This window comes from Pieris brassicae, chromosome 3, assembly GCF_905147105.1.
Source record: "Pieris brassicae chromosome 3, ilPieBrab1.1, whole genome shotgun sequence".
NCBI lineage: Eukaryota > Metazoa > Arthropoda > Insecta > Lepidoptera > Pieridae > Pieris > Pieris brassicae.
This window is the reverse complement of record NC_059667.1, coordinates 10,901,770-10,915,512: the sequence shown is the minus strand read 5'-3', so window position 1 is coordinate 10,915,512 and position 13,743 is coordinate 10,901,770. Positions and strand designations below refer to the sequence as shown.

General features: G+C 41.8%; 1 protein-coding gene across 4 annotated transcripts; it reads right to left on the bottom strand.

Annotated features, from left to right (window-relative positions):
* Positions 1-182: 182 nt before the first annotated feature.
* Positions 183-4,367, bottom strand: LOC123707316 (poly(U)-binding-splicing factor half pint). Of its 4 annotated transcripts, none has more exons than XM_045657242.1 (4): positions 4,104-4,367; positions 1,852-2,135; positions 1,470-1,673; positions 183-1,384 (listed from the first exon to the last, which is right to left on the bottom strand). In XM_045657242.1, the coding sequence occupies exons 1-4, from the start codon at positions 4,113-4,115 to the stop codon at positions 235-237; spliced, it is 1,650 nt and encodes a 549-aa protein (XP_045513198.1). In that variant the 5' UTR covers positions 4,116-4,367; the 3' UTR covers positions 183-234. The 4 variants fall into 4 exon arrangements, with proteins under 4 accessions (XP_045513198.1, XP_045513199.1, XP_045513200.1 ...); XM_045657243.1 differs by having other exon boundaries at positions 183-1,372; XM_045657244.1 differs by lacking the exon at positions 4,104-4,367 and adding an exon at positions 3,278-3,502.
* Positions 4,368-13,743: the final 9,376 nt, after the last annotated feature.

Genomic DNA, 13,743 nt, shown 5'->3' with positions numbered 1-13,743 from the left:
ATTACATATACTATACAGATACTCCTGACATTCAATACATATAAATTTTACAGTCCACTGGCTCAGAACAACCGTCTACTCTATCACTACAGCAATAAATTGTATAGTAATTATTATTACTATGTCATATAATATGATGAATCATCATGAAAAAATAAAGGTAACAAAAGTTAAAGAAACACTGATAGTGAATACGTATAATACATTTTAATAAAAAAAGGGCGCGGTGAGGCATCAGGCGGACAGGTCCCCGTGGTCGAAGAGGTCTTGGTCGTAGAGGGCGGCTCTCACCGTTCGTCCGGCGAAGTAGCGACCCTCCAGGGCGGAAGCCGCCGCGCTCGCCTGCTCCGGCTCCGCGAACTCCACGAAGATCTTGACGTGCGCGTGCGCCGGGTCGTCATCTTCGCTCTGGCGCTCGTTGTAGATGACGAGCCGTCGCACCTGACCCCACTTGCCACACTCGTCGCGGATCTCGTGATGCAGCGCCTCGTCCACGTCTCGAGGCGACACCATGTTGCGCAACAGCAGCGTGCGAGAGACGCGGCGCCGCATCAGGCGCTGCATCACGAGATGGCGCGCCGACTGCCCCGAGATCGACAGCGACTCCTGTTGTTGCAGCGTGTCCGGCGACGTATCGAGGAGCTTGCGCTGCAGCGCCGCCTGCGCGCCGCCGGCCTCGCTCTCGGCGGCAGCGATTTCGGCGCGAGGCGGCGCCGGCGGAATCACCACGCCGGGCGGGGGGATCGCGGCGGCCGGTGGCGGGCCCGCAGGAAGCGACGCGGGCAGCGCGACGGGGACGGTCACGGGCAACGCCACCGGCATCGCGGCGGGCAGCGTCACGGGCAGAGATACAGGCAACGCCGCGGCGAGCGTCGGCAACGCCGCGGCCGGGGGCACTCCGAGCGCGTTGAGCTTGGTGAGACCGAGCGCGACGGCGTTACTGGCGACGGCGTCCATAGCCTGGATTTTGGCCGTGGCAGCGGCGGCGGCGACGGCGGCGGCCGTGGGCATGGCGGATGCGGCGGGCGGGCCCAGCAGGGCGTTGGGCGGGGTGATGGCGCGGCCCACGCGAAGGTACTGCCCGCCGAGGTCGAACAGGTTCATGGACGCGATGGCCTCGAGCGCGGCGGGCAGCGAAGCGTACTCGATGAAGCCGTAGCCCTTGTGTTTGTGTGCGGAGGCGCCGTAGGCGAGCTTGCAGTACGTGATGGGCCCGAAGGCCTCGAACACGTTTTTGATGTCGTCCTCGCTCAGCTCGGGATGCACGGACGCCACGTAGATGCGGTTGTACTGCTTCGCCTCTTCTTGGATCTCGTCGATCACGGCCTGCGCCTGCGGCATGTTCGAAGGCCGGCCGACCACCTTTATGTTCCTGTGGACGGAGCTCGTGTACGGTCTAACGTAAAGGGCTCGAGTCGCTAACGTGTGGTAAAGGCCCGTCGCGAAACGCGCGTTTCGTCATACGCTACCTGCCACCGAGCATCACTCCGTTCATCTGCTCCAGGCTGAGCTGCGCTGCTTCGGGAATCTCGTACTCGACGAAGGCGAACCCCTTGTGCTTCTGGGTCACGGGGTCCCATGACATGTTGATGGACTTGATGGGCCCGAACGGCAGGAACGCCTGCCGGATGGTGTCCTCCTTCAGTTCGAACGAAATCGAACCCACGTACACCCTGCGCAAATGGAAACCGTTAGGACTCGTCTGGTTCATCGATCTCGGTTTTGCGATTTCGGAGCTCTCAGATCTTTTCAGCTTTACGACTCACAGACTCGACCCGATTGGGGAATCTCGAGATATCGCTCTCATCATCGGGCGAGGTGTGATGAAACGAGGCAAGGAAAGGCACTAACCTGCACATGAGCGCGAGTGCCTGCTGACGCTGTACTTGCGTCCGCTGCGAAGCCATCTGCTGCTGCTGGTGCGCCAACGTCTGCTTCATGAGAACCATTTTGATACTCTGCTCCATGGCATACTTCTTGGCGCGCGCGACGGCATCGGCTTGGTCGGTGTTGAGGCGAGGCAGTTGCCCCCCGAGTACCGCGGGCAGGGCCGCGCCCCGCGCCGCGGGCCCCGCTGCCACCTCACCTCGCTGCTGTAGCTCGTAAACGGCACCGGGCAGGAACCCGAGCGTGCTCTGAGAGATCACATGGATTTTAAATTGTGATATGAGATGTTTAATATGTGAACCCAACAAACACTCTTATGCATCGAGATTGCTTTATTGGACATATAGTAATGCTATACTTTCGCTGTGGTTCCACTGTTTGCATTCATTCTTTTAATGACACCAAAAAAAAAACCTGTAAATGAACATAATATCAACGTCTCTCATGCAGCAATGGACAGTGGACATGTGAGTCTGATCAATTTTGGTTTGTGTCTTCAGGTATAATATATTGCAGCATTTTTTCTTACTAACAAGTTTTAAAGAAATAACATTAAATCTAATATATCATTAGTAAGCACAAGTAATGGGGCACTCAACATTTGCTCCACCAAAAGCACAGCACCAATTTCCGAAAAACATAAATTGTTACTTAGGCTTACTCATCCATAGCTCGTTATCAAGAAAACATCAAAAAGCATACACAAAAAAGATATCTATGACCATCATGCTTAAACTTTTAACCAAAGTTTATTAACAATGGCACCATTATTTTCATAACAGCATAATTATGTGTTAAGAGAGTGCCTGACACATTTTGAGAAACTGACTAATTTGATTACAGACATTAACATCTTTAAAAATTAATGCAACATGCAACTAAAGATAATAATGTAGCATGTGTTTTTGAATTTAGTGGAAGGAATTATATTATTAACCCTGGTAGTTGTGTTTATTATAACTTAACCAACTTAAATGATATTAGATATATGAAAATAAAAATAACAATACACGTTATTTAGAATATATTAGTTATCAACTTTATGATTCTTACTTACACCTCTCCAGTATTAACATAAAAAAGATGTCATCACATTGCTCATTTCACGTAATAAATTCATCCATTCATTTCTTTCATTTCTACTCCCTCAAAACTTATACTTTTGTATCCTCTCAAATTAGAGCATATATTCATACCAGCTACTAGTTCATGTAACTCTCAAGCCAAGTAATCAGTTCATGATATATCATATGGGTTTACCCAAATATAATCAATACTTAGCTTTCCCTTAGAAATAATAGGTGAGTGAAAAAGTTTTTCACATGTTTTAAGAAAATTCACAACATTTTTTAATATAGTTTATTTACATTCAACGAAAGTATGTAGGTACCAGTGTGTTCAATAACTTTTTGCCATCTTCTAGGTGGGATTCATGATCCCATTTCTATAGAAATTTTGGGGCTTCCAATCAAATTTTTTGTATGAAAACCAAATTTGTCCTACTCTAGCAGATACTAGATACTATTAGATTCACTCATCTTGACAGTACGAAAAATTAATAAAGATGACACATTTTCCTAATTTGAAATTAGAATTATCTTCTTTAAAAAATTTAATCTTATAATGATACCAAAACCAGTCAGATACAAATAGTATAGCCAAAGAGATTTTATTACATGTTCATACTATAATGCGAAGACTTTTTCCCCAACCTAATATTACAGTTTTTATGCCAAAACATATTAACATACACAGTGTCCTCAATGAAAATTATAGGCTATAGATTATAAAAAGGCTTTTAATTTCCTACTAAGATAAGCAATAATTAACAATAAAACACATATATGATATATTAAATTATAGGTTATAATTTTAGTAGGAGCCCACTTAACATGTAAAGGTCTCCCCAGGGAATGCCAATTTTCCCATACACATTAAAGAAGAGCAATTACAGCAGTTTTAAGCTTTAGGAAGGTTGTCCTCTCTTTATTTGTTGTATTTAGGATTGACCTTATTTGGACAGGGATTTTCCTGAATACAAATACAATGGTCTTTTACTCTCTTTACTTTTACTTTTTAGAAAACATTTATAAACATTACAAAGAAAATGATAAAATATACAAATCACAAACAAAACCATATAAATAGTGCACTACTATCGAATTCTAAAGTGTACTACATACATTTTTATTCAATTATAAATTACTTCTACTTACCATGAATTCCATGATTTTGACGGGAGCCCTCAAAATTTTAAAAACTTCATATATTGTATAAAAACATTACGCCAACAGTTCATTACAAACTATGTTAGTTCAGACATATTACGTTTACGTTTTTCTGCTTTGTTTAGTTTGCCTGTGAGATCAATGAAATAAGAAATATCAATGATCAATCACCTATTACATTCAGAACTTGTTACTACTTACTAATATCTATTAAAATTTAAGTTTATAAAAATGTAGGTATCTAGCTGACAATGAGAGTTCACAGATTAAATATGTGTAAGCTTTTTTTTTTAAAATAATTGTATGGCCTGGTAACGAGACCTTTAAGCCAAGTCTTATTTACGGTTATGTGTAATCTATATTCTAGCCAGAGATTATAGATAAGTTACCAACGAGCATCGAACCATCAGGGGGTATTAGTTTTCGACCCACAGATTTATACTAGACGTCGAGTCTAGGGGTAGGGGCTCAGACAAGATGGCTTAACAGTAGTGTATATAGAAAGTCGAAGACTTAATTTGTACGAAAATGACAGCTTGTGTAACCTAGGCCCAAAAGGCGTGAGTCGGGATACAATAAGCGACGCTATGACAGTACTACGAAAAGACACACATTAACGCTCACGCTTTTCGGTAGACAACAATAACCGTTTCAGCAGTTCAAAAAAAACTCTAAACGGCGTTTACCCGCCATGTTTTTGCGTGATCTCAAAAGCTGCTGTTTGCAATAATTCAGTACAATTATCGCCATCTTAACATCTTAACGAAAAGTTGTGAAGTGAAACTTCTTTAGGCGCATGAGAGTATTTTTTTTACGTATGAAACGCAATAATAATAATATTAGCGTACGAAGATGTGCAGCGCCTTTGTCGAAGAAAAGGGAGGGAGTGATTGAGGGAGAGTGAAAAAGGGTGAACGTAGCATGAAGCAAATGAGAGAGTAAGGGAGATCGAGAAAAAATACAAGCTATTGGTTGATATATTTGTTTAGTAGTTACGTATTAGAACTTTCGCATTCCCCAACCCTGCTGGTCCTCGTAGGGAATTAGACTACAACTGAAACTGAACTGTTTCAGAACGTATAGCAGCCCTCAAAATCATGTTACCTTTATTCAAAAAGGAATGGACTAAAGTACAAGTATAATCGCCTACAGTGCAATCCACCCGTATCACCTCGACATCCAACGTCCAACGTTCCACGACTGAGCGTTTTTCAAGGCAATTTTTGCCGCGCACCACTGCTATGTGGAACCAGCTGCCCACTGAAGTATTTCCGAACCAATTCGACTTAGGGTCCTTCAATAAAAGAGCGTACCAATTCTTAAAAGGCCGGCAATGCACTCGCGACCCCTCTGGCATTGAGCGTGTCCATGGGCGGCTGTATCACTTAACATCAGGTGAGCCTTCTGACCGTTTGCCCCCTGTTTTATTCAACCAAAAAAATTTCTGACAGCACCATTGAATCCTTCTATAAAAAATTAAACAACACTAACTGAATTAGGTTTAACAAATTTAATCCTGATGGAGGATTTTAATGCTCAAATAGGGACTATGAAAGACGGCGAGGAAATCATAATGGGTGCTCACTACCAGGGAAAAAGATCAAGAAATGGACAGAAACTAATAGATATAGCTTCCGAACAACACTTAGTCATTTAAATTCACTATACAAGAAAAAGCTAAATATAAGATGGACATGGTCATCCCCTGACAGAAACAATGAAAAATAAAGAACCACAACTAACAGCCAAACAACTGCAAGCAGAATTGAAGACCATAGAAAAAGATCTATCAGAGTTGAATACACTGAAAATCTACAACAAATTCCCAGATATTCTAAGTAAATTCATTAAGAAAAAAGAAGTACATGGAAAAGGAAAAGATATACTGTCGGAAAAAACAAAACAAAGAATGGAAAACAGGGAACAACTTATACTTACCTCCCCTAAAACAGTAGAAACTAGAAGAGTCATTGCTCAACTAAGTAAAGATCTAAGAATGAGTATGCGAAAAGACAGGAAAATACATAGACTACGGACTTTGGAGAACCTAATTGAAAAAACTGGAGGAACTAAAAAAGCCATAAAACAACTACAAGAAAAGGGGCAATGGATATCCATACTTAAAGATTTATCTGGTACAAAACTATAAGACCAGACATTATAAGTATTGCCACAGATTATTACAGAGAACTGTACTCGAAAAGATCAACAATTGAACACATTGAACTACTTGACTCAGATAAAGTACCATACATTATGAATCGAGAAGTCGAACCGCCCCGATGATATTTCAAACGAAATGCTACTTGAAACAAAATATATAATTACACCATTTCTGACTAAACTCTTCAATACTATCCTGGAAACAGAAAGTATTCCAAAACAGTGGACTGTATCTTCTATTATAATAAAATAAGTCTTTAAATTCTTACTTATAAAACAAGAGGTTAGATTAATTTAGTTTACCTACATACAATTATTAGTTTTGTTAGTAATTAAGTTTGTATCCTAAATTTACTTGTGTTAGTTTTTCCTTAAGCTTACTATTAAACTATTATTCTTCATTCTGTAAGAAGAAGGCCTCCTCCAAAGATAGCCAGTCCTCTCTAGATTGGGCTACTTGAATCTTGAGTGTTTTGACATTGTATGTAAAAATTTGGAGTTTTCTTGATGTTCTAGTCTTAGTAGTGGTACTATTAGTCGGGGTAGGTATTTTTGTTGCACATTTTAGTTTTGTTTTTGATTTTATCTTGGTTTTTGTTTGAACCTTTGGAGGGTTTTGGTCATAATCATCCTCGGTGACCAGCCGGCTTGGAAGATGTGAATTATTTTTTGATATTTTTTCCTTTATATTATCTGTGTGAGAGGGGGTTCCGTACGTACGCGTACACGTAACACGCATGGTACTATTTGGCTACTTTACGTCGGACGTGGGACGTCATTTATTTTTAATTGGATTAAACTTTGTCTCTCGAGTCACAGTGAACGACGGTACTCTTGCAACTTATATACATTTTGTCTTATCACCGAGCGAAAACGCTCACGCGTGCCTATAAGTTGTCTCATTTCAAGACAGACATACTCATGAGTCGCGAAAGGGCAAATAATGTTACCATCTCTGTGAGCTGAGAATTTTTTTCTACATTCACATTTATCCTAAACTGTTGTGTGTTGAGTGATGAGAGCTTAAAATATTTTTATTTTCATCTATTTCCTTATACAATTTAAACAAATTTATGAATAGTTAGAAGTTCCTTCCTTTATTGAAAGTTATATATGAATTATATAAATCCATTTGTACCTTATTTGTTGTAATTTGGTTATGAAACTGTAACTGTTTATTTAAATTAGTTGCGATACATATGGAATTTGGATGTCTAATTCAATATATATATATATATATATATACCGAAGAGCTTCCATTTTGTTTGTTTAAGAAATTGTATCTCCATGCCTATCATCATACCCATCATAGGTTATTTCCGCTTCAACTTAACTTTCTATAGTGGTTTAACCACAAAAATATTTATCATATTTTAACTTTAAGAGTTTTCTTAAAGTCTATGCCTCTTTACTGACGTATCAGTATATAGTATTTAGGTTACTTTGGTTTAGGTTGATTGGTCCTTATTTGGTTAAAATAAAACTTCCTAATAATTCGTTGAGAAGAGGTGAAGATGGAATGTGGAATGTGTTTAATTTTTTAAAAACTGTAGATTTATATACAAAAATTATCCTACACTGGTCACTAGTGGCAACATGTGGTACCAAGATGCGAAGGGTGCGTAGACGATAAAATCGAGGCGCGGCAAAAAGTTGTCCTTTTCTGCGCGCAACCGTCGAAGGGTACGAACGTGTTCTTCTCAGAACAGTTCGATATCGTGGTCTAACGATAACGCCAATTAACTGTTCTTTTCAGAACAAACTATTGTTTCATGACGATAACGTTTACAACTGTCCTTGTCAGGACACATCACTGTTTCATTACGACACGTACTAATCACCTACAGGATTCCCCCTCTAGCGAAGCGTACCGGCAGGCGTATGACGTGGCCTCGGCGAGTTGTTCTTGTAGGTATTGAGGTGTTCCCAGTGTCTTGTTGTTTCAGGTTGTTGTCATTTTGATGTTTCAGGTTATTTGATGGTTCATGTAGTTCGCTCGCACTTGATGTGATTTGCTTGTTGCAGGTACTCGTGGTTGTATCAGTACGTATTCACATGTTTGCAGGTCGCGGTGTACGAATATGGGTTTTGTGTTGCTGTGTGGTTGACTCGGCATTGGTTGCAAGTTAGGTATTGCGTCGCGCAGCTGATCGATGTAGCCAGAGTCCATGATGACGTCATTGCGGGTCGTTGATAAGAAATCACCGGGTAAGCGTATGTTGCATCCGTAGGTAAGTTGGGCGGCGCTTACGCCGGTGTCACTTCGCATAGCGGCGCGTAATCCGAGTAGGACGGTTGGTAGCTCGTTGATCCAGCTTCTTGCGGTCTGTAGTCTTGCTTTTAATGCGGCTTTAAGGACACGGTGACATCGTTCGATGATACCATTACACTGTGCGTGTTATGAAGTTGTACGCGTTTTTTCGATCCCGAGTAAGCGAGAAAGAGATGCAAATACTCTGCTTTCGAATTGGCGTCCTTGGTCCGTTGTTATTGTTACAGGACAACCGAAACGGGAAATCCAAACTTCGTATACCGCTTTGGCGACGTCTTCAGCTGATATTTCGCATAGTGGGTATGCTTCGGTCCATCTCGTTGCTCTGTCGATCATTGTCACGAGGTATCGATGCCCGCTGGCCGCGGTAGGTAGCGGACCAACGATATCAATGTGAACGTGTTCGAATCGTTCGGTTGGTGAAAAAATTGATAATCGACTTGATGTGTGGCGTTGTATTTTGGCGCGCTGACACTGTAGGCATACTTTTGCCCACTTGCCGACGTCTGCGTTCATTGAGGGCCAGAAGTAACGTTGCGTAATTAATTTTCTCGTAGTCTTGATACCAGGGTGGCTAAAGTTATGTACTGCGTTGAATGCGGTACGTCGGTATTCTTCTGGTAGGTACGGACGTAACTGTGAGGTTGAAGTTTCGCAGTGTAATTTGATGTTTGAGACGGGCAGGTTGACTTTCTTGAAACATAAGTTGCTCTGTAGACTGAGTGCTTTAATGGTATCGCTATCGCGTTCTTGAGCTTCTGCAAGTAGATTGTAGTCGATTGGCGATGGACAGGTGATTGCTTCGACACGTGATAATGCATCTGCAGCTGCATTTTGAGATCCACTGACGTGTCGTATATCAGTGGTAAATTCGCTGATATAAAGTAGCTGTCGGGTGCGTCTCGGTGATTCGCTGTTTGTATTTGTTTTTGTGTAAGCGAAAGATAGCGGCTTGTGGTCGGTGTATATTATTATTTCTCGTCCCTCGAACATTTTGCGGAAATGTTTGACAGCCATGTAGATGGCGAGTAGCTCTCGTAGGTACTGTAGCGAGTCTATGCGTCGGTGAATTTCTTCGAGAAATAGCCGAGTGGTTGCCATGAGTTGTTGATAAATTGGTTGAGTGCGGCACCAGCTGTTTTGTCGCTAGCGTCGCTGAATATAGCAAGTGTCGCCTGGTGAGACGGATGAGCAAGTAAAGCGGCGTTTTTTATGCTCTCTTTACATGCTTCATAAGCTTGCGTTGATTCAGTGGTCCAGTCGATCTTAGTTTTGTCACGCTTCTTGACGTTGTGCAGGTAGGTATTTAAAGGCGCTTGTATAGTGGCGGCATCTTTGATATTTTCACGGTAAAAGTTTATCATACCGAGAAAACGTATAGTTCTTCTACGGTTTGTGGTTTTGCAAAGTCTGTAATAGCTTGTACCTTCTCTTGGGGTGGCTGTATTCCTTCCGCTGTGACCGAGGAATTTCACAGTTGGCTGGCCGAAAACACATTTTGATGGGTTGATGGTGATGCCGTATTTTTCTAGTCGCTGTAATACGATGCGTAGATGTTTTCGGTGCTCTTCCTCGTCGATTGATGCTATGAGTAGATCATCAACGAAAGGGAATACGAAGTTGAGTTCGCGCAGTACTTCGTGAATAAAGCGTTGGAAAGTCTGTCCGGCGTTCTTTAGACCAGGACACATGCGCGGGAACTCGAAAAGACCAAAAGGTGTGATGATGGCGGTTTTCTCCACATCTTGCTCGCTGACTGGCAGTTGTTGGTACGCGCGATTGAAGTCGAGTGTGGAGAAAATTTTCTTCCCTGCGAGTTGGTATGTGAAGTCACGTATACGTGGTATGGGATACCGATCGGGCTTGGTTATATCGTTGAGCCTTCGGTAATCGCCACACACGCGCAGGTCTCCATTCTTCTTTAGCACGACGTGAAGAGGTGATGCCCAAGGGCTTTTGCTTGGTCTGCATAACCCTTAATCGATCATGTTTTGGAATTCTTTCCTGACCATTTCGTAACGATGCGGTGCAATGGGGCGTGGCTTGCAGTGAAGGGGCGGTCCATTTGTTTCAATGAAGTGTTCAACGGAATGTTTGGGACTAAGCTTCATTGAAGTGATTCTGGTTGTGCCTGGGAAATCTGCTAGAATGCTGTGGTAATATTGCTCAATGTCAATACTACGAACTGTAGGTATGTCTGCAGTACTGAGTTGAGCGTTTGTTACCAGCTTTGTTTTCCCGTCGATCAGTCTTCGGTTTTTTACATCGACAATGAGGTGGTGGTGCTGCAAGAAATCTGCTCCCACGATTGCCTTAGATACATCTGCTACGACGAATTTCCATGTATATGGTCTTCGGAGGTTAAGATCAAGTTGGAGTGACTTCTCTCCGTATGTTGGAATGACCGTGTTGTTGGCGGCGTAGAGTTGAAATGGCAGTGGTTTTTCACGTGAGCCTTTTGTCTTTGGTAGCACGGAGATATTGGCTCCTGTGTCGACCAAAAAGGTAAGTTTCGTTACCCTGTCGGTAACGAAAAGGCGGTGTGATGATTCGGTAACGCCGGTTCCCGCCGCGGCCAGCGTTACTTTTAGTTTTCCGACTGGTTTATGGGCTTGAAACTGCATGGTGGTGCGCATTTCTTCGCGTCCATACCATAGCGATGATGGTAATAGCAGTACAGCATGGAGATTTTTTCCGGCTTCGATCTTCCATCTGCGACTCTCGTCGGTTTTCGTTTCGATTTGTTGATGCGTTCCGCGAGCGTGATTGTAAATGGTGGCGAGAACGACTGTTGCGGTAGTTGTCGCGAGGTTGTGCTCGTAGCTCGGCAACTTCCAAAGACAACCTTCTTATTTCACCGATGAGGGTGTCAAAGGTTGGTTGTTGCTCTGGAGGTGGCACACGGAGTGACAGTGAGATACCGGAGACTTCATGGCTCGACGGATGTGATGAAATTTGACGCTCTGTACCGGAATTTTCTGTGTTCGTCATCTTCAATTTTCTTGGTGTTCTTCTCGGGGTCACCACTTTAGGTTGTTTTGGTTTAGGTTGATTAGTCCTTATTTGGTTAAAATAAAACTTCCTAATAATTCGTTGAGAAGAGGTGAAGATGGAATGTGGAATGTGTTTAATTTTTAAAAACTGTAGATTTATATACAAATATTATCCTACACTGGCCACTAGTGGTAACATGTGGTACCAAGATGCGAAGGGTGCGTAGACGATAAAATCGAGGCGCGGCAAAAAGTTGTCCTTTTCTGCGCGCAACCGTCGAAGGGTACGAACGTGTTCTTCTCAGAATAGTTCGATATCGTGGTCTAACGATAACGCCAATTAACTGTTCTTTTCAGAACAAACTATTGTTTCATGACGATAACGTTTACAACTGTCTGTTCAACACATCACTGTTTCATTACGACACGTACTAATCACCTACAAGTATATACATCGACAAAGTTACTACTTCAGCTTGTTTGGTAATCGTACTTAAGCCTTCGACAGATATTCCTAAAACAAAAACATATATTTAATTGATTTTTAAATGCTGTTTCATGCTATCTTATCATAAAACAGCGTTTTTAATTTTATTGTTTTGCCAACCGTATATCACGTGGCAGAATTATTTATTAATGATAACATGGTTAATTTTTTTATTAGGACAAACACATGATATAAATTGACATAGATACAAAAAAATATAATAAGCGGTGCCGTCCCTATAACATGTGGACACGACCAGCGAAATCAAGTAGATACAATATACAGTGTTAATACAAACAACCACAAACATTAAAATACAAACTATAAAAGAATTAAACTATTTGAACTAAGAAAATAAATTATCGGTACTGTGTCCTAATTCTACTCTTAGCTGAGGCCAGAGAACCATGAACAATGTCAAAACTCTGTTCAATTTCATTATGGTAGCGACATAACCTATTAATTGGAGAGTTTCTGGCAACGTTTGTTCGACAATGTGGGATGTGAAAACATCTTCGATTGTACAAACGACTCCCGACCCGAGGGACTTGTATGGATAAACCTTCTAAAATTTCTAGGCAATCCACAAGTCCGTTAATTACCTTAAATAGATATAGCAAGTGGATGTTTGCCCTACGAACGCTCAGATATTCCAAGGTATAAAAATTTAACCTATCCTCATATTTACTTTAAATTGCACATTTATTATTTTTAAAGGATAAATGGTATAAAAACTCTCCAGCCTCGCTGAATGAGTTAAATACATTGGAGACCAGACACAACTGTTGAACTCTAATATGCTTCTAACGAGGCTGGTAAAGATAGTAACAGCGACACTGGGATCGGTAAGACTCCCTGTAATTCTGGAGATAAAACCAGAGAGCTTTGAGGATCGTTTTATAATACTATCTATGGGCTCCCTAAAACTTAGTGAACTATCCATTATGACACCCAAATCTCTTATGCTTTTAACCTCTTGACGTTTCTGGCCCCTTATGCAGTATGTTAATGGTGAAGATGTCTTTTTTTTCGAAAACTTTATGCAGCAGCACTTTCCTTCATTTAAAATTATTCTATTCAGCCCGCACCATATGTTGACTCTCTTTAGCTGCTCCTGCAGAAAATCTCTGTCGACATCTTGTTGAATACGTTGGTAAAATTTTAAATCATGAGCCTACATTTTAAAATTGCACTTTAAATTATATGCCAAGTCATTTAAAAAAATTATAAAGAATAAAGGCCCTAAGTGTGACCCCTGTGGTACACCCATAGGTATAGGCTGACCGTTAGACACATGCCCTCGGATCTTTACCAGTTGTGTACTATTTTTTAAGTAGGAGTCACACCATCTAAACAATGACCCATGAATGCCCATGGAAAAGATCTTCTGCAGTAGTAAATCGTGGCAGATGAGGTCAAAAGCTTTACTGAGGTCGGTGTATATCGCATGGATTTCCTGTCCGTTATCGATTCCCTTCGCTATGTCCTCAGTGAAACCAAGCAAATTCGTAGTGGTCGATTTCTTTGGCATGAAATGTTGTGTTGCTCTGGGTGTATGTTCTGTTTAACATGCCAAAAAAATTTCTGCTGAATAAGAGATTCAAACACTTTTCCAGGTGCTGGTAATATTGAAACTGGTCTATAATTTTGAACAACGTTTCTGTCTCCGCCCTTGTGAATAGGTGTTACTCGAGCAGCTTTCCATACGGTAGG

Coding starts and splice junctions, on each gene's coding strand:
- LOC123707316 (XM_045657242.1), bottom strand. Junction 1,674..1,851: donor GCACTCGCGCTCATGTGCAG/GTTAGTGCCTTT, acceptor CCATTTGCGCAG/GGTGTACGTGGGTTCGATTT. Junction 1,385..1,469: donor GGAGTGATGCTCGGTGGCAG/GTAGCGTATGAC, acceptor ACCGTACACGAG/CTCCGTCCACAGGAACATAA.